At 32.8% G+C, this 20,390-nt stretch overlaps 1 protein-coding gene across 1 annotated transcript in view; it reads right to left on the bottom strand.

Moving 5' to 3' along the window:
* LOC145678538 (uncharacterized) overlaps positions 1-20,390 on the bottom strand; it is a gene marked incomplete in the record, with an annotated part of 652,003 nt that overhangs the window by 49,138 nt on the left and 582,475 nt on the right. Inside the window, 1 exon segment of the mRNA XM_081748800.1 lies at positions 257-379. Coding sequence (XP_081604926.1) covers positions 257-379 — 123 coding nt within the window.

The following is a 20,390-nucleotide window of genomic DNA, read 5'->3' as shown; positions in this document are numbered from 1 at the left end:
AGTCGAATAGTACAAACGTCGTTGACTCTCGCTTCAAAAATGTGAATTCTAGATTTTTATTACCCCCTAGGTACATAATATTAGGAATAGCTTATTACAATAGTAGTATGATAAGTTTTCTGCAATATGCAGCAGAATAAATTTTAACTTTTCCTCCAAGGAAGAAGTATATTATCGAGAAACAAACAATGATTTTTGAATATTTTCAATTTGTATTTTAATTATAATTCTAAAAAATAATAGATAATCTACTTACCACACAAGGCACTATTTTCATCACTGTTATCACGGCAGCTTGTCACGCCGTCGCACACAGTGTTATTTGCAATGCATTGCCCGGAAGCACATCGAAATAGTGAATCTCCACACACACGTTGGTCTAATATGTGAAGGAAAATAAGTTCATTTTATTTAGTGAAAATAATTAGTTTTTTTCATCTGTTGAAGAATACAGGATGACGATAAATATAGAAATAAGGTTGATATTATAATGTTTTAAAGAATTAAATAGTATTTCTCTATCTTAAAAGCTTAACTGTTAAATCAATAAAGATGAGAACGTGTTTATTTGAGTATTGTGAAACATTTTTTCCGAGAACTAGTGCTACAGGTAATTTAACTCCTCATGTCAAAATTTTAACACTTTACCATAGTACAATATATCAAAAGACTATCGTTCTTCTATGAAACTCATAGCGGGAAATAGATATCAAAGTGAAAATGGTGCACAATGAGCTTTAAAGAAAGCGGAGGATTTTGGAATCTCTGAATAAACTATACGAGGCATTACTACGGTACTTTCATTTTAAAATATATTGCATAGTTAGTTCATTTACTACTTACTATATGGAAACTACTGTGACATAATTATTTAACACGATAGTATCTTACTTAAAATTATTTGTGCAACAACAAGTTAAAAATCAAAATAACTGTGCTACGGAATTTATGAACCAAGAAAAAAATATTCTTACTCACTTCACGAGTACTTGCCAAATACAAATTGTTTCCTTCTGAAGTTCCTATACATATCTCATTATATTATTGTTTACATACTTGACAGTAAGTCGAGTCAAATCTGACAAAATTTCTCAGAGATATCCCTATGTATTAACTGTCACAGTTCATATTGTGCAGCAGCACGAAATCAAATAGGTTACTGCTACATTAAATACAAATTAAAAGCAAGACAATTCAACATTTTGACTCATTTTTTTAAAATCAAATTACTTTAAATTCACTCAAAGTAATCAATTATTAATTCAGTTTATAGAAAACAATAATTGAGTGTACATTATCAGAGAAACTTGAGTAATCTTTCATGTTTACTCTAGGTCATTATAAATTAACCAACAAATGTAAGACTAGTGTCCTTTCTCGACCTTACTTTCCACATAACATTCATTTCTGGTTTGCAAGCGCTTTGTAGTTGAATGAACTCTAGCGTCAATGGCTCTTCAGAACAAAACTACCGACTACATGTCTCAACGGTGTAATTGTGGCAAGTTTTACAAGAGAGCAACATCGAAGAAAAACACTGCAACCAATTGGAGAAGAATTCAGTGTAGACACTAAAACAATAGAAGAAATTCATAGCTGCAGAAGGATTTTACGGCAATTGTTCAAACCATCATCTAGAAATCTAGAAGAACCCACTTAGCAATTTCACACATTGCCCCTGGCAGTTTTGTCAGGATTCCTATCTAGACGTCAACTTCATCAGTTTTCATCAATTTCCAGCCAGAAAGAAAGAAAAGATGGAGAAGAATCCACTCATCATCCTAGGAGATTACAACATGAACAAGCACCAGGCATATTTAAAGCTAGTTCTCATTCCTTTCATTTCAGATAATTTTTTGTCCCTCCTTTACTTTCTGCCTAACTAATCTTTATTTTGTCAATTGGAAAATGTGGAGTTTAATTTATGTTCAAGCATAACCTCCTATTTATGAGGAATTGTATAAAACATCAGTTCTCATCTCCTATTACATCCTTTGCATAAGTAATTTATAAGTAATTAGTTTTAGGAAAACATCTAAATCTGAGCTTTTGGTAACTAAATTACGCATTAGTTTAAAAGCTGGTCTGTTGAGTGTTTGTAGTTTGTTAGCACAGAGCGATGGGTAAAACAAAATTTCAATATCATGCTTCTCGCAACATTCAACCGACTCAAATATCCATGATATTTGCTTTTGAGAATATGGAAGTGCGACTAGCAGACGTAACGAATAAAGCCGACGGAATAATGTCAGAAGTGCACAAACATTTTGTCTTACACACACACACACACACACACACACGCTTCAGTAAATGTACTCACATACACAGTTCTGGTCCTTTATTTACTGTATGCATGACATTAAATGAAGCGAGGAAAATATATGTTTACAGATCGCCTTGATAAGAAAATATTCACGTTTCTGGCAACTGTAGAATAGATTTAGAATAATAAAAACACCAGGTTCTTATGCAAACAACAAATTGTAGCGTTCCTAGTAAATAAAAACTTAGACTTCAGTATCGTCAGTGAGTAGAGCTGAATTTTATAATTATAATAAAGAGGTTACATCGTGTGGTACCCCTTATCATTAAATCAGAAATTTCTCGTAATAGGATCGAACCAAGTACCTCAATAACACTTTGATAAGCTCTATCATATTATTGCATTCTTCCAATATACATACAGGTTTAGCAAAGGTTGTGTCAGAAAAACTATATCATTGGAATGAAGTAACAGTTTATAAACAAAATTAAATACGTCGAAAATCTGAAACATAAACAGGTAAATATCTGGTTAATTGAATTTTGCCTTACAAACTGCCCCAAGGGCTTTATACTACAGTCAATAATTAAATAAAGGAAATGTTCCAAATAGATCAGATACACTACCAATTATGCTGGCCCGTAATAGAAATATATTTGAAATACCAGATGAACAAATAAATAATTAAAACTTAGCGAAAGTATAATATGTACCATTAATATCAAATGTAACAGGATATATAATACTAGCATATCGATAAGACATTAACAAATTGACTCGAAATTCTATACAAACCACTCTCAATTTGACATTAAATCAGAAGCACTTCAAACTCGATATTTCACAATACCTAAATAACACTTTTCAATTCAAATCACTAATGAAGTAAATGACACGTATCTTTTTCAATTTCCCTTGTTATTCGATCTTCGAAAATGAATCTTGGTATATATCGGATTTATAGCTATGTAATATAAAGGAGGGAACTTATACAAAAAGGGAGTATTAGATCCATACTCTTGACTCCTTTGGATAACAACCCATCCTAGCTATTTTAACAGTAAGCATTCAGAGCGATTTTGAGGCTATCGTCCTGTAACGCAATCCATGTACAAAATAGTTCTAGCTTATGACGCCACTAATAGCTAGTACGAAACAGCTGTTAGGAATTCGTTTTTCTCTGGATTGTAAATTAGTGTAACTTATTACAAAATTCAAAATTGAACAGATTTTTATAGTATTATTTCTCACTATAAGTGTGTAGTAGATTATTCTCTTATTTGACTGAACCTCTCCGTTGAAATATTCCTCATCTCTCCTAGGCTAATCCTGATTTCCAATGCGTTTCAACTAAATATTAAGTTTCTTTATTATAGGTATACTTTATATAGGTCATTAGTAAGAAATTATTTTCACAGAAAATCGTAAATACTCTATTTCAGTATTTATAATAACACTTATGTCACTATGCCCGTACGCCGTACGTTGTTCGTATTCTGTCTCGGAGGAGTGGCCTTTAATGTTATGTTATGGCTGTAGGGACGAGGGCTTTATGGTGTTTTTAGCCCCAGATTTTTTCTTACTTTTTCAACCCATGAAAGTGTTTGTAGTTGCTTTGGAAAGAAAGTACGTTTACCTTCTCGTAACTATAAATAGCTTTTACAAAAATGTTTATGTATGGCATTTTATTAGCCAACACATACAAGCATGATCTTAATACATAAATCCCCAATATGCTGAAATGTATTATGAGTAATTATACAATAATATTTCCTGATTTCTACGTTGTCTGCGAATCCAGCGTAAACCTCACACTTGACAACATATCCCGTACCAGCATCACATGAAATCTGCAACTTTATACCATGTTTATTCTGTTTGTTTTTCATGTACGTTTGAAGCTGAATGCGTCCGTGAAAGGGGAAAATACCTTCATCAATTATATATTTCGTCCTGGTTTGAAACTTCTACTTTAAAAAAAAATCTATTTATGGCCTTACTTTGAAGAGAGTGTCATGGTTAGGTTTATCTACACTTACAAACTTTGAATTGTCATTCAAATGAAACTGATATAAATCTGTTGCGTGTAATCAATCTTCTTGCAAAACACATAAGGTAAAATGACTGCTTCCACCAACAATCCTCTAATTTCGGTACCTGAACAATACATATGAAGAATAATTGCAAAGAAGAGACAGAGTTCATAAAGTTTCATTCTAACAAATTTCCGCCACATAGAACGTGGTTTCAACTTTCCTTGTCGACGCAGCAACTGAATTTGATCAGCAGCATAACGATCCGTTTCCCATTCCAAATGTTTGAACATATCTCCTCCAAAGAAGAGAGAAACAGTCTAATGGATTACATGAAGAATAAGGAGCAACGTTAAACCCGAAAGTTTCTTCGAAAACAGGTAAACAAGGTTGGTCATCACGAGACGACCACTTTTTGTCACTCCCTTGTGTATTACTATGTGATGAACTTGCATGTGGATCATTCTGCAACACGGAATTCTCATCACCTAACAAAGAACTTCCGTCGCTTTCCCCCTCATTCCATTCTAACTGAAAGTCTGGATCTTCATCTCCTTCTACTTCAATGTCACTTACGTCAGATCCTGACAAATCACCAAGCTATCTATAATATCATCAGCATCCACATGCTCACGTCTTTGTGTGGAAGCCATTTTATCAAAGTGTCATTGACGAGATCAAATAGGAAGAAGGGAAGACAGAATAATATTAGAGTTAATATTTGTTGGTTGTAAGGCCAATGATGCACTTCTCTTCAATGCAAGACGGACGAATGCCGTGTCGGGTACGCATACGACCGTTCTATTGAATTTAAAATGGAAAACCTACATTGTACACAAAATACTACCAACATAGGGAGTACGGGCAACATGCAACAGGCCACAAAAATGATTTCACGCTCTGTGCCATAAGAGTTAATTATATTCGAATTATTTCATGTAAATTAGAAAACGAAAATCATCATGATAACTTACTCTGATTTAACTTTTAGGTTAAGTTATGGAGACGACAGACGCAGATCAATCTTGAAAATATTGGTGAAACAAGAACATTATGAAATGGAATATATATCTCAGACAAAGTTTCTAGCTAATCTATGTTGTGATGAGAGAAAGAGTTTCTAGCCTATCTGGTACCATCGTTCAGTAAGTTTTAAGAAAACGGATGTCGCAAATAGACGAATATAATCTATTAAAGTTTCTTGCGTTTCGTTCTGAACACGAAAATGGTACTTGGATTAACTGATAATTTTTTTTCTAAGATAATTCCATTATTGAGTAGCGAGTGGAATAGTTTGTGCACACCCACATTTTTTCGCTATGCACTTCCCATGATCAGCAAGAAATAATCACTGAACTTTTCATGGTTATATGAATTATCGACTGAAAGTTCTTTTCTCTAGTCTTTAAATAAAATTATATATGAAAACGTTTATACCTTCTTACGATTTACGTATATCCGTGAGTTAGTGGTGACATTTGTGAACTAAACATTGAAGGTCCTTCTTCCAAAGTCATAGAGTTAGTTTGTTTGTTTGTTATCATATACCATATGTTGTGTGATGACTCTTGACGAAAGCTTCCTCGTTGATAGAGGTCATTAATTGGAAGGTTGGATTGCTAATGTGTATGATGATACTAGCAAGTTTCAAATTCAACGCATTACTAGTGAGATTCCTTACCTCAATTTTGTATTTCGAATATCATTTTCTAGCTACATACATGATACAATACGATAAAATAATAAAATATAAGATACTTATTAAACCCTTAACTAACCTTGACAGAATTATGAATCGTATTCAATTCACCCACCACGTTTTCAATGACACTGAAATATCTATTGAGATCATTCTTGGTTTAAGGAACTTCTCAAATTCCTTATTGCTACTACAATTGATAACAGGTCAATTGAATTCTACTCTTGTAACTGACGCCCATAATTATGTTCATTTTTTGCCATATCTACATCTCTGGGCTCATGATTGAGTTCTTTTTCTTATGTTTCGAGGCAAAGCCAGCTTTAAGCCTATTGAAGCAAGTGATTTCAATAACTCACTAAGTCTAAGAGGGCTCTCCACTTGAGTATGTTATACGCTTGGCTTTTTAAGTGCAAACGACAATATTTTGGTAACTACCAGGGAATTTATAGTCAAGTAAAATTGTTGATTATGTCTTATAATCAAATATTCCCGTATAACTATTGTGTACGATGTAATCTAAGAAGCTTATTGCAAATGATACATTAATGAAATGGGAGGTTCACAGATGAAAAGAATAATAACCCATATATTTCTAAAGAGCGGGTATTCTGGTGCTCGTTAGTTTGGGTCGAAAAAAGAGAATAAAAATTCTAGTTGTGTGAAAAGTTGCGTATTCCAAGTTAATAAAAAGAAAAAAGTATTTAGAAAATTATATTTTATCTTTTTCGTTAAACTTACCTTATTTTTTAAAAAATACGTATTTAAAACATTGATTACAGCGTACAATAAGAAATCTGCGCCTTACTCATAAATGTGTTTTTCGCATACATTTTTGCATGAGAAAATCAAATCTGTAATTATCTTTTATGTAACCCATACCAATTTTGTTAAAAATTCAAAAGCTTAAAATTTTGTACCGTGAAATACGTATTTCAAAGATGGTGAAATATGAAATATGATTAATGCTTAGTTTAGTTATTGAAATGTAGAGTACCATTTTAGCAGCGAGACTCATATTAGAGGAGGGTTTACAGTTTCTGGTGGAATCCGAACCACCGTGTGATGCAATGTTCTACCTGGAATCGAATGCGAGATCAAGAGACGCAAGTGCTACCCACTAGAGCATGGTGGATCCAGAAAGGAGTTACGACAAAAGTTAGTGCATATGTAATGTACTTTCCAATATGCGCTAATTTAAATATCACTGAAGCTACATTTTTCTTCTTTACAAAAGAGTACGCTTTCTAAGAGGAATTCTCCTGATCCTCCAATTTTCTCCTACTACATATGAGTCCTTTTCTGCGTTATAATAGGAAACATTAGTTACTTATATTTCTCCTCCCTCTTCATTTCAGACAGTAGTCCATCTAGTAATAAGCAAGTTCTGACTTGTATTGGGTAAATCTCCTGTCAGAAGTTCTAGAATTTGAGTAATTTTGGGTTCGATTGTATTGTTGTTTGCTATCTGGTGTTTCGTTGCGGTAGTCGGTTTTGCCGCGTAGTGGTTTTTGTGGTAGTGTGTGCTGTGTATCTGGATTTCAAGAAAATGTTAAATAAACCTTTAGCTACGTGCGGTAGAATGTAATGTCCCGTGTGTGTAAAAATAAACCTGACTTATTTTGTTATCAGTGTTATCAGTAAACTTATATTTAATACTCAGAAGAGCAGCCTTACACTTTTAGTTAAAAAAAATTGAATTTTATGGTTGAAAACCAGGATAAATCTTGGATCCCACACATATATGTTGCACTACACAGAGTTCTATGAAATATGCTGTTGCTATGATTTAGCACGAATAAATGGATCACGTAACAGACTGAAACTTTTGCTTGACACATATAAAGGGGTTTTCCTCTAAATCTAAACATCTGATTCAGTATCCTTATTTTAAGTCAGCTATTTCACCAGTTCTACATAGTGAAGATCTTCCAATACCTAAAGCTCCAGAGCATTATATTATTGATTCAAAAGAAGAAGCCCAAGGATTCGAAGCAACAAGGTAGACGTAGACCTCCAGCCATTTGATGACACAAGAAGAACTTAATTTTAGGACTTAAATCTTCCTTGAAGAAGAGCGAAACAGTTGCGCTCAAGATTTCAAGATCGAAATCTCTTAGCTCAAATTGTTAACATAAGGTTTTTAAGAAAACTACAAAGTCATATTGATGAGTATTTCGATGAAAATGGGTGCATTGTTTATTGCAAATATATACAATATGTCTTATTTGAGTATTTGAGACACGAACGTATTCCCACCGAATGGCGCTTGTTTATTGACAGCTAGAAAGTAAGTCTGAAGGCTTTGCTTCTTCATATTGGAAATGTCCACACTTCTTTTCTTGTAGCGTATGTGGCTCATACAAAAGAGACTGTGAGGTTATGATTGTGATATTGGACTTCATTGAATATAAAAAAATCAAATAGCATGTATGAAGAGATCTGAATGTTACTGGTATTCTCACAGAACTTTAAAAAGGAATACGCCAAGTATTATTGCCTTTTATGAGAGTAGGAAAGATTTTTGATCAATTAAGAACTATTGTGAAAATTTTTGTACTTTTAAATATTTCTCGAGGTTCAATGCTTTAGTTGAATACCGACTTTGGTAAAATATAGTAATTAGAATTTATATAGTGTTGTGAAATTACGATATAAAGGAGTTGTTCAAAATTTGAGCAAATATTTCAGAGCCTAGTTTTTTGAATATTTGATATTATATTTGAATTCTTGTAGCAGAAAGAGATTCTAGTCGATCATACAACGTACTTTTCTGATTGTTATTAAATTTCGAGTTTAGTGTGAAAGATAGTTTTCATATCTCCTTATTGTCAATAAAGTTTATAGAATTGATTTATTGCCTTTAATGTAGAAAACATGTTTCTATATTTCCATATATTTGAGTAAACTCTGATATTTAATTGTTAAATAGATTTGGTCTCCCGAAACTACCATGTGTGAGAGGTTATAGGTAAGGAAATAATAGGTAATTTTCAAGGTTGTTTTGAACTCTCTGTATAACACTCGCTGTATTGAGTCTTCAATTCTCACATCGGTTATTTACCATTCTTGTAGTATGCGAATTGTGGTTTTCTAGGAAGCGTGTTAGCGTTCCTACAAGATTCTGGCTCGCAGGCCTAACTTTATTACTGTCGACTACACACCTTAAGTTCATTTCGCATCTGCACTCTTACATTCAGTAGATTAAATCTTCACTTTAACTTCGTTTCAAAAATCACATTTAAATTCAATTTGCGACTACACTAATTTCTACCGTTGAAATTTTACAATTCAGTGTGTAACTAAACAAATTTCAATTTGCTGTTTTAGTTGAAGCTATATTGAGTTAGGAAACTTTCAATTCAGATTTTTTCTGAACTTAAATTCTATTAACTGGTTAGTATTTAATTCATCTTACTTTAACATTTCCACGTTATCTCTGTTACTAATAGCTCGTCACTTAAATTTAAAAAAATATATTTGAGCGTTAATAAGTGTGTTAATTATAACCCACTAATTTTGGTGGAATATTTTTGAAACTAGTGGTAAATAATGATCGGAGAAAAGGTTTGAAACTCTTGGGAGTATTTATAACTGAGTAAAGTTTAAATATGTTAAACCAGTCAGTTTATTTGTAATTTATTTTGTGAATGATCCAAATCTGGTTTACTTCATTGTAATTCGTGTTACCTCTATTTGTTTGGATTTACAAGAGAAACCAATGTAATTAAACACAAATTATGAAAAGTTAAAAAGCAGGGAGAATTCGAATATTTTAAATAAATATATTTAAAAAGACCTTCAAAATATTCGATGGGAATTCCCTGACGTAATATAAAATGACATAGGATGTAAACATTTGTTGCCAAGTAGTACTTAAAAGAAAAGGAACCATTGACAAAAATCCGTTTCCAATACCAGAAAATAAGGAAAAGTTTTTTAATGAATATATTCAGGAATTAATCTCGCAAGGAATTATGGTGCATGTCGATTATTCTAAAAAGTAGCAGTTGTTTTCTTGTAAGAAATAAGAATAATACACATCGTAATATTGGGAATTTTTGTAGTGGTAATTCATTGATCATAGCTGATGTGTATCCGTCTCCCAACATGGAGGAGTGTTTAATAAGCCTTGCAGGGAAGAAAATTCTCAGCAGTTTCTACTGCAAGAAAGCTTATTTACAACGTCACTGAATGAAGACTCGCGGGAGGTCACTACTATAGTATGCCCGAAAAGATGTTGTCAATACACCAGAGTTACTGTGGGAATTAAGACCACGAGTAGTTTACTAACTCGCGCTATGGAAAAGGTTCTGGGAGATATTAAAGAACAATGTGTAGCAGTTTACTTTGCTGATGTCCTTGTTGCTTCCAAAAATTTGGAGGAGCACAAAATAACTTTGCTTTGGTATTGAAGAGAATGAGGGAAGTGAAATTACCAAATTGGCAAAAGTTTATTTTTCTTAAAAAGATCAAGTATTTAGGGTTTGTGGCTGATGGTGATTCCATTGAAATCGATCCACCAAGAATTGCAGCCGTTAAAAATATACCTCCTCCTAGAAATAGCAGAGGCGTAATTTAAGTATGTGGAATATTTAACTATTACTCTAAGTTTGTAAGTAAACCAGGATTTAATGCCTCCCATAAGCGAATTACGTTTGAAGCGTAAGAAATTTGAGTGGACAAAAGTATACCAAAGACCTTGGATAAATTGAAAGAAATGTTTATTATTAATGCATTATTAAAGCTTCCAGATTTGAACGAAAAATTCTATATGCATTGCGATGGAAGTGGAAATCCTATTGGAGATTGTCTCTCACCATTCGATAGTGGAAATCGTTTCTTGCTTCTTGCTTTCTATTCGAAGAAATTGACAGAAGCGAATAAACAGAGAAGTATATGTAAAAATGAATTTCGTTGCTTGGTTAAGTCGATAAAGAGGTTTAAGCACTATCTTAGATGGGAGTTCGTAGTCTTAACCGTCAATAAAGCATTGCCATTGATATTAGATAATTCTCAAAGATTATATAAATACGAACCCTTGCTAGAGACATTATGCTAGTTTTCTCTCACGGTGAAACGTATTAAGCATCAGAAAATTATGGTTGCGATTTTTTGACTAGAGTTTATGACAATTTTCAATTTGTTCAAGTTGATTGACCAGTAGGAATCTCTACATTAAAGAAAAACCTGGAAGTAACAAATACTTGGAACTTACCGTTAAGAAAAGAGAATATTGATGCTTTACAAAGTAAATATCCGGAATTATTAAACATTATAGATGGAAAACCTTAAAATATATAAATCAATAATCATGCCTGTTGTTCTGTATGGTAGCGAAACATAGTCGCTTACTCTGAGGGAGGAACGTAGACTGAAAGTGTTTGAGAACAAGATCTTGAGACGAATATTCTAACCGGAGAAGAAGGGAAATGTGAAATGGCTGAAATTTCATAACGAGTAGCTATATAATTTATACAGTTTACCAAACATTGTCAGGGTCATCAAGTATAGGGTGCTTAGGTGGGCAGGTCATGTAGATAGGATGGAAAACAGGAGAAACGCTTTCAAAGTCTTGACTGGAAGACGAATCGGAAAACGACCATTAGGAAGAGCTAGGCGCAGATGGTAGGAAAATAGTAAAATGGATCTCGCAGAAAAAGGAATGCAAGGTAGAGACTTGATCCAGTTGTCTAAGTATAGAAGTCAGTGGAGAGCTTCTGTGAACACGACATTGAACCTCCGGGTTCCATAAGTCATAGAGCTAATTAGTTAGTTAGTTATAGAGGGAATAGGTTACTGTGAAAACTCTTATAATTTCGTTCTGAACAATGGTATCTTGACGAAGAAAAGTGTTGCTTTTATCTGTCCCTAAAAAATATGTATTTCTTTCTATTTACACCGGCTAGTACTTGAATTATTTCATGACCAGATTTCGTCAGGTGGACTTTCTGGGGCATATCACACCTTACAGAAAATCAACAATGGATACATACGGAATACGGTACTGAAACCTAAAGGAGTACGTTCAATTTTATGCTCAGTCAGGTGAAAGATAATAAGAGAAATATGGGTCCTCTAATATCTAATTATTCAAAAGGAATCTGAAAGATCTGCATGATCGATTGTATAGGCTCAATGCTTGTGTAAGATGGATATAAATTTGTGCTTCTAGGAGTTGACAACGCATAACGATTTGCTTTTCATGAAGAATAGAGAGTGAGTACACAAATTATTTGCAAGAACTTGCTAGAAGTGCTTAGTAGAATGGGATTTCCCGACACCCTCTATACAGATAATGCTCCTGCTTTCACTTCACAACATTCAAAGTGTTGTTGTTTAGTCTGGCAATTAAACACATAAGAATCAGCCATTATCATGTTGAAGCGAATATTGTGGAGAGATTAATGAAAAATCCAAAATATTCGTTGAGAGCTTATTGTTGAAATAATCAAAAATCCTGCCCAAGATATATTCCAGTGATTCAATTGTCTCAAAATTTCTGTGAGCATGTTAGTCTAAAATCCGTTTCAGAAGAACTCTTTTTAGGAATTCCGTTTAACACCCTCTAGTAAATAACTAGCAAGATAATAGTCCTGGATTGTTTAAGTACGATTAATAAAAAACTTGCTGACACGGTCATGAAAAAATGGAAATTTCCTAGAATAACAGAAAGAAAATATTATCTAACATGAGAGGTTCAGTTGTAGTACAAATTGAAGATGAAGTTCTCGTGAGATCACATATTAAGTCATAGTTAACAGAGAAGACTACAAAGCCTTTGACTGGTAAATGGGATGGAGCATTTATTACTAGAATTTTGACTCCAAATACTGCGGTAGTGTTAAACGTGAATAACGACGAGAATTGTTTTAGGAGAGCTCACGTAACATAGGTTAAGAAATGCTTTTTGAGGCGACAGAATAAATAATTGTGAATCCAGTCATATCTCAATGGAATCATTCATAAAGAAATTTATTCATAAGGATAATTAATAGCTTGTTTTTTAATCAGAGGCTGTGAGTAGCTTTGATAATAAATTTTGCGATATAATTGTTTTGCTATTTTGAATCTTCGTAAGGTTTTTAAAGGAAAATTTTGATTAATTGTAATGTAAGTGTGTGTGTAAGATTGGCAAGTATAATCAGATTATAAGAGGAAATTAAATTTATAATAATAACTTTTAGGCTAGGCAATAGTAACAAAATTAAAAGCATCATGTATTTGCAAAATGTGAATTTAAAAGATATATACAAATTTTAATATGTATTTTTCTTTTATTGTTTGCTTTGAGTTTTGTAGTATAGAAGATTGTTGTTCATGTAAAAAATTTCTGAGACCTTTACTTCCTTCGCCCGGGAAGGAACATGTTCGTGGCCACAAGAAGGAATTATATACTCGTACAAGGTTTTGAAAGAAAAATGTTGTTTTCAAAAAGTGTACATTAAAACCGTGCCGACGAACATGTTTCAGGGTGAAGTTTCAAAAAGACAATAAGAAATAAGAAATAGTTCTTGAATAATGATGTGGACTTTGATAAAAAAAAATGAAACCATAATTACGAAAAGAAAAAACTAATGTCTATGATGTCTCATTTTTCTTTCTTTAAAAAGACAGAGAACAAAAATGTATTTGTATTAAAATAACAGGTTTAAATACTCTTCTAGTAAGCTTTGGTTAGCGAACCGGAAAGAAAAGAACAGATTTATTTGTGTATTATGCCAGCATTCAATGAGGTATTAATGCACTTCTACCTTGTGACTAAAACGCGTTTTTTGTATATTTTCAGTTGATTTTACCGGATAGAATGGGAGTAGGGACAAAACTTGTTAAGTGGTTATATTCGTAACATAAATCGATTGAGTTCGTCGTTTCTTAACATGTTGGATATTTTGTTGCTTTCTTAACTTGGTTACTATCGAATTTAGAAAAGAGAAAATAAAATTTATATTCACTACGTTATAATTTCTGCAAGTGGTGATAGGAAAGGCATATTGGTTTGTTTCCGTTGCTGTCAATTTATCGTTTTCCTTCAGCTCTGGCTGACTGAAAATTGGAAGTTTCCATTTGTTAAGTATTGCCATAGAAACCAGAGAGAAAAATGCCCTTTGATTGCAGTATTACGGTAAGCAAAAGTAGTTAGTACCCGTAGTTATATCCCGTGTCCTATGTTTTGTTTGTTACTTAGCGGGTTCACTTTGTCACCTTGTTGTTTTAGGAGTATAACATACCTTTATTTTGACAAAATCTTTGTACTGAATTCATCTCCTATTTAGCTTGCAGATTATAATAGACAGCTTGAAATATGGTTACTTTTCTGTCCCAGCTTACTAAAGTTTTAAGCCAATTAAACGAGACACGTGAGATACTTTAATAAACTAATTAGTTCTGACTGTTATTGGAACAATTAAGATATTTTGCGAAAATTTTGTCTTTTAAGAGTTTCTCGAAGTTTAATAATTTAGTTGAATGCAGACTTTGGTAAACTATTGCAATAAGAATTTATGCAATTTATGCAATTACCATATATAGGAGTTGTTCAAAATTTGTGAACAAATTTTAGAGCATAATTTACTGAGAATTTGACATTTTATTTGAATTCTTCCTGTAGAAACGAGATGCTAGTCGATCATAAAACGTATTTTTCTGATTCTTACTAAATTTCAGGTTTACTATGAAAGATTTTTTTTATATATCTGCCTATTTTTAATAAAATTTATAGAATTGACTTATTGCCTTTAGTGTTGAAAACTTGTTTCTGTATTTCCATATATTGGAATCAACTCTGAAATATGATTGTTAAATAATTTGGTTTCTCGATACTGCCAGGTATCAGCCTATAGGTGAGGAAATAATAAGAAATTTTCTAGGCTGTTTTGGAATCTCCGTAGGGAGCGCGGTGGGTCTGTGGTCGAAGGTTCACCTCCGGTACTTGGGTGCTTGGATCCAACTCAGGCCATGTAGATTTAGTGGTGGACAAACACCGTGCTCGTGGGTTTTCTCGAGGTTCTCCCGTTTACTCCCACTTCCTTCATTTCACCATTTCCCCCATTTCTCATCATCACCGTGTACTTTAGCCTAACTGGCATAACATGTTACGTAAAACTGAAAGATTTCATTTCATTTCATTTTTGGAATCCCCGTAAGACGCCCGCTATATTGGATCTTCATTTCTTACATCTGTTATTTACCATTACAGATTGGCGAGGAATATGCCAATTGTGGTTTCTTACGAATTGTGGTAGAGTTGCTACAGTACACAGATTGAAACAGTCATCCTGGATTAAGACTTTGAAACTAAACTCACTGAAATTGATAAATTAGCTTTCCTGTCATTTCAGGTTTCTTTACAAATATAAAGGCTGAAAATTATAAAGCTATTGGTTGTGAGATGGTGCTCAGTTTTCATCTTATGGCATTTCATTAAAATTACTATTTTTGCAATCACATCTTGATTTTTTTAAAACCTCGGCACAGTAAGTGATGAACACGGAGAACCTTCTTATCAGAACAATGTCACATTTGAAAAGCGTTACAATGGAAAAATGATTGAAAGTTGCTTGATGAATATTAATGATGTATCATTAGAAAGACCCCAGAAAATTTCTGCAAACGTAAGCGATCAAAGGAATTCTTTTAAAGGATAAACCAACAATGTTTAATATTAGTAAAATACGCCTTCCTAGCCTACATTAGATAGTAAATGTTTGTAAATACGAACATTTCTTATAATAGGTTTTGGTCTGCCAAACGAAAACGCGACATGATAGAACATTTTGGTTTCCACCAATACGTTCAACACGTGCCATTTAGTTCAAATCACATAATTCTATTTAAAGGACAGTAAAAATCAAATTTGTTGCGCAGTGTTATTTTCTTAACGATCACAAGAATTAAGTTTTTTGACACTTTAAGGCATAATATTATTTTATTTAATTCTTTAACATATTTATAGAATTACAATTTTAGTTTAAGAGTTCTTGGATATGGTGTGAATTTTCTGAACAATTCATTTTCTTAGTAGCTTTAGAAATAAAATCACTGCTATATTAAAATATGTAAAGACAATTTCTTTTCTCCAATGTGATTTTGTATATTGAAACTTAAATTAAAACATTACGTAGCTTGCAGTTCTTCGCGCTTTTCCCAAAATTATTTTTGCTAAAAGGATCCGAATCTCGCCACGTAGAGAAGGCTGCCATTCGAGAAATATCCACGCCCTACTCACCTATCCTACATAGTTGAAGTAAAATTTAGGACGGTTGCAGTAAAGTATTCCTTTCAGCAGCGATCTATTTTTAACCATTTTTACCATTATGAGACAAATAAAATAATTTTATGTTGTCAGAGATCGTAAAATTTAATCTTTAAAATTTCAGTGCTAACGCAATTAATAATGATTTTAGTTATTTTCTACAGAATTTAGTCCTTTTTCGCGAACTGAAAATAGAACTTTTATAAAAAAAGAAAAGAAAATTTCCTTTATAATCATGCGAACACTCAATATTTCAGCACTATAAGATGCAATATACCAGAGCTCGCGCCAAGTAGACTTTGTAGTGGACAAACACCGTCTCCTTTAGCTTATCCACCGTAACCGCGGGACGTAGAAACTGAAAGATTTTAGACTCAATATGCGATAATTCGTTTTCTCGACCAAGACTAATTTTCATACAATGATGAAATATTACAATACAAAAAATCGATTTTATGTGAAGAAAATAAAACTACTTGTCTTGAAAAAAATTGGGTTGGTGCAGTTGGAATATCGGAGAGACATGTGTCACTTTTATAACAAGTCAAATAAATAATAAAACATAATACATTCTATTCCAATAATTCTAAAGATCCAGTTATAAACAACTGCATTCGCTGAACTAAAACTTGGAAAATTCTATTGCAAAAGAAGTCTCAAGTGTGCGTTCTAAAGAAAAGTTGAGTTGTACATTGCATGATCCGGTCCTCACTTAAGTTCTCTCCTGATAAAAGTGATGGTGATGATGTTATAATAAGTTAATTATTTAATTTGTGGTAGAACTTTGAGCCACGTTCAAACAATTATATTTATGTATGATGGTTGCGAAGATCGGAACACATTATATTTAATGGAAAATAAAGGAGAATAACATCATATACGAATTCCACATTTTGAGATATGGCTTTCATTTATTTGGGAGACGTTTAAAGTTAATAATAAAATTAAAGCCCAGAACTGCTGTTGGCATTGATGAAATACCTCCATATATTATAAAGGGCTGTTTAGATGCATTTATATATCTGCTATAGATTGTATTCAGTTTCGCCTTAAAAACATGCACTTTTCCAAATAAATGGAAATTATCTATAATTTGCCCAATACTAAAGAGCAATAATACACCTGAAATTAACAACTACAGGACTATATCAATTTTACCAACTTTTGAAAAGAAATTTGAACAAATCCTATACCGACGGATAATTGAGCACATACAACCCGTAACCTCAGCATATCAACGAGACTTTATTCGACACAAATCAACAACACACCTTGCCTTTATCATAGACTTTATATCGAATTCGTTATATTCAGGGGGGTCAGGTTGATGTAATATACTAGTACATAGATTTTGAAAAGAGTCAACCACAAACTACAATTCCATAAACCAGGTGAATGTAATTTCCTTCTACTTTGATCAAGTTCTTTTCATCATATTTAAATAATCGTAAGCAAACTGTTATCTATGAAAAATATAATTCAACTGATTATTTTGCATTTTCTGGAATTTCCCGGGGCTCTAACCTAGGTCCATTATCGTTCCTTTTATTCATTAATGATCTCCCTGATCATGTGACAAATTGCTTTTTGCAGATGACCTCAAAATATATAGTAGGGTATACACATCCATGATTGTCTGAATTTACAACGTGACATGGAAAATATTGCTAATTGGTGTACTCTTAAAACATTTAATGTAAACAAAACAAATGTAACATTTTTATCGTTTACTAGAAACAAAAATCAAATAAAGTTTAATTATTCAATGAATCAGATTTTACAAAATATATTAAATTCGGTCAAATATTTTGGAGTTACATTTGATACGAAACTGACATTTAACAACCATATAGAGAACAGAGTTGATTAATCTCTCAAGATGTTAGGATTCATAATTATTAGCACTGGGAGGGAATTTAACAATATTACCACACTAACAAAAAAGTATTAATTCAATGTCCGATCAAAACTAGAATATGCTGCTGTGATCTGGAACCCAACACAACAGCAATACCGACACTAACAGGAAAAGGTACAATCTGAATTTAGCAAATACTTCGCGGTAAATATAGTTCCGGTAAATATAAGAGAACTGGAATCTATCCATATTATGAAAATTAACTAACATTAATAGACAACTTCTCTATGCCTACAATTGAACAAAGGCGAAAAGTGATAGATCTGATTTTTCTCCTTAAAATAGTACAAAACGAGTTTAATTGTACGAATCTCATACCAATACTAAATGTTAATGTCCCGACACTTAAAACTTCTGATGATAACTCTGGCCTATTCTATTGAAAAAAGCAAGGACCAACATATTATTGAAATCACCTGACATCTGGAGATTATGCTCTTCTGATAACAAAATACGCATCGAACACAAAATTGACATATGTAACATGAACTCTATGTTTAAGAAAACTATTGTAAATTTTTTTATGTAATACAACAACAGAATAATTGAAATTATCCCTATTGCGTTGAAGACAAATAAATAATTGTTTAATGGAGAAAACATATCAAGTAATTAGTTGTATCATTATCTCTACAGAGGCATACAGTTCTCAAGTCAGAAGGAAAAATGTCAAAATAACAATAAGATAATTAACATGTATTGGATATAGAGTTTGCATAACATATCTTTCCCACAACGAATTTATGAAAGACTCCTTCTATATACTGGGATTCCAAACCATTGTTGCTTGAATCTGGTATAAATTGTGTTTATAGAATCCTAAATGTACGGATTCTTTCTGGAAAGCATGTTGTTCTCCACTGCAGGCTGTTGCTTAAAGAACCATGCCACATATCAAGATCTACCCATATGTTTATATTAACTTTGCTAATGTATATGAGACTTGGAAAGAACATAATCTAATGATTGTAGTGTGACTAATTTATGGTTGTAAGCAATGTATTTTGTGGTTTTATGCGTACACTAACGGTTGGATTATCCCATGTTGTGTAATGCAATATATACAAAGTTTATATCTATTTTTCCAGGTGGACAACTGCAACTTTAAACAAAGCGATTATCTAAGGTCAACGTTTTACAACATAAACTGAAAAATGTTTTGTTATGTCGAAAATACTGAAAATCCTAAAGAACAAGGAAACATGAGAAATATCAATAGAGTTGCGAAAAGAAATTACTGAAATTTTTATGAAATAAATGCAAAGCAAGATATGCCTCCTATTCGCTTGACGAAACTAATGTATTAAGTTCTTTATTATATTCGTACCAGTGAAAAGAGTTTCCCCTTTAAGAAAATATTTCATGGTTAGGCAAAAATATTAGGCAAAATCATAATTGAATTCTTGTATGTGTTTTCTTGCACTAACATTTTAAAATATTAGAAAACTAACATCTTCAAGAAACGATCGTATAGTTGAGCAATTTGGTGTACCCAAAAGACACGTAATGATCATAAAGTATTCCATTTTTCAAATGCTAATTCTAATACATTAAACGATTTTATTTGGAATTATGTATTGTTACAAGTAGTCTCCTAGAACGCGATTTTAATAGCAGTTCACTGGGAAGAGTTGGAGTCTGCCCGAGTGAATGCAGAAGAATACTACAATATTCTTAGGGTATGTAAGAAGTTTTGGAAGTAGTATTGGATTGTTTATGTTATTTGTAGTTAGATAGATGTCAGGTATATAAATAACGTCTTTAGCTTATCTCTCTGCTTTATGATACAATATATTATAACAAATAAAAGGGAATAACCGATATGATATAACAGAAAGTCCCCAGAAATGTTCTGTCATGAGACACTGAAATGTCTAAATATAACAGGAGTCAAGGCACTGTAACAAATTTGAGTTCGAGATCTCTATTTGGGTGAACATTTATTTTAACCGTTTTGTGTAATCTGGTCACTGTTCGTGGTTGGTGATCCTACCAATAAGTATTCTCCTGAGAATGGAACTTACCTGGACAGGACGATGAAGGACCTCTCCAAGAAGAGTTACAAACTGCTCCCAAATCGCTCGTCGGTCTCAATGATGAGGTGAGCATTAGGCGCCGAGAGGTTCGGGTGTCTCGTCTCGAAAACCTTACGGACGATCAGACGGTCATCCAGACCATAACGCGACAAACATCACCCATACAAACAACGAAAACACACTAGA

The sequence above is a fragment of the Thermobia domestica genome, chromosome 2 (assembly GCF_964235325.1).
Source record: "Thermobia domestica chromosome 2, izTheDome1.hap1.1, whole genome shotgun sequence".
In the NCBI taxonomy this organism is placed as follows: Eukaryota; Metazoa; Arthropoda; class Insecta; order Zygentoma; family Lepismatidae; genus Thermobia; species Thermobia domestica.
This window is presented reverse-complemented; position numbering and strand designations above follow the sequence as displayed.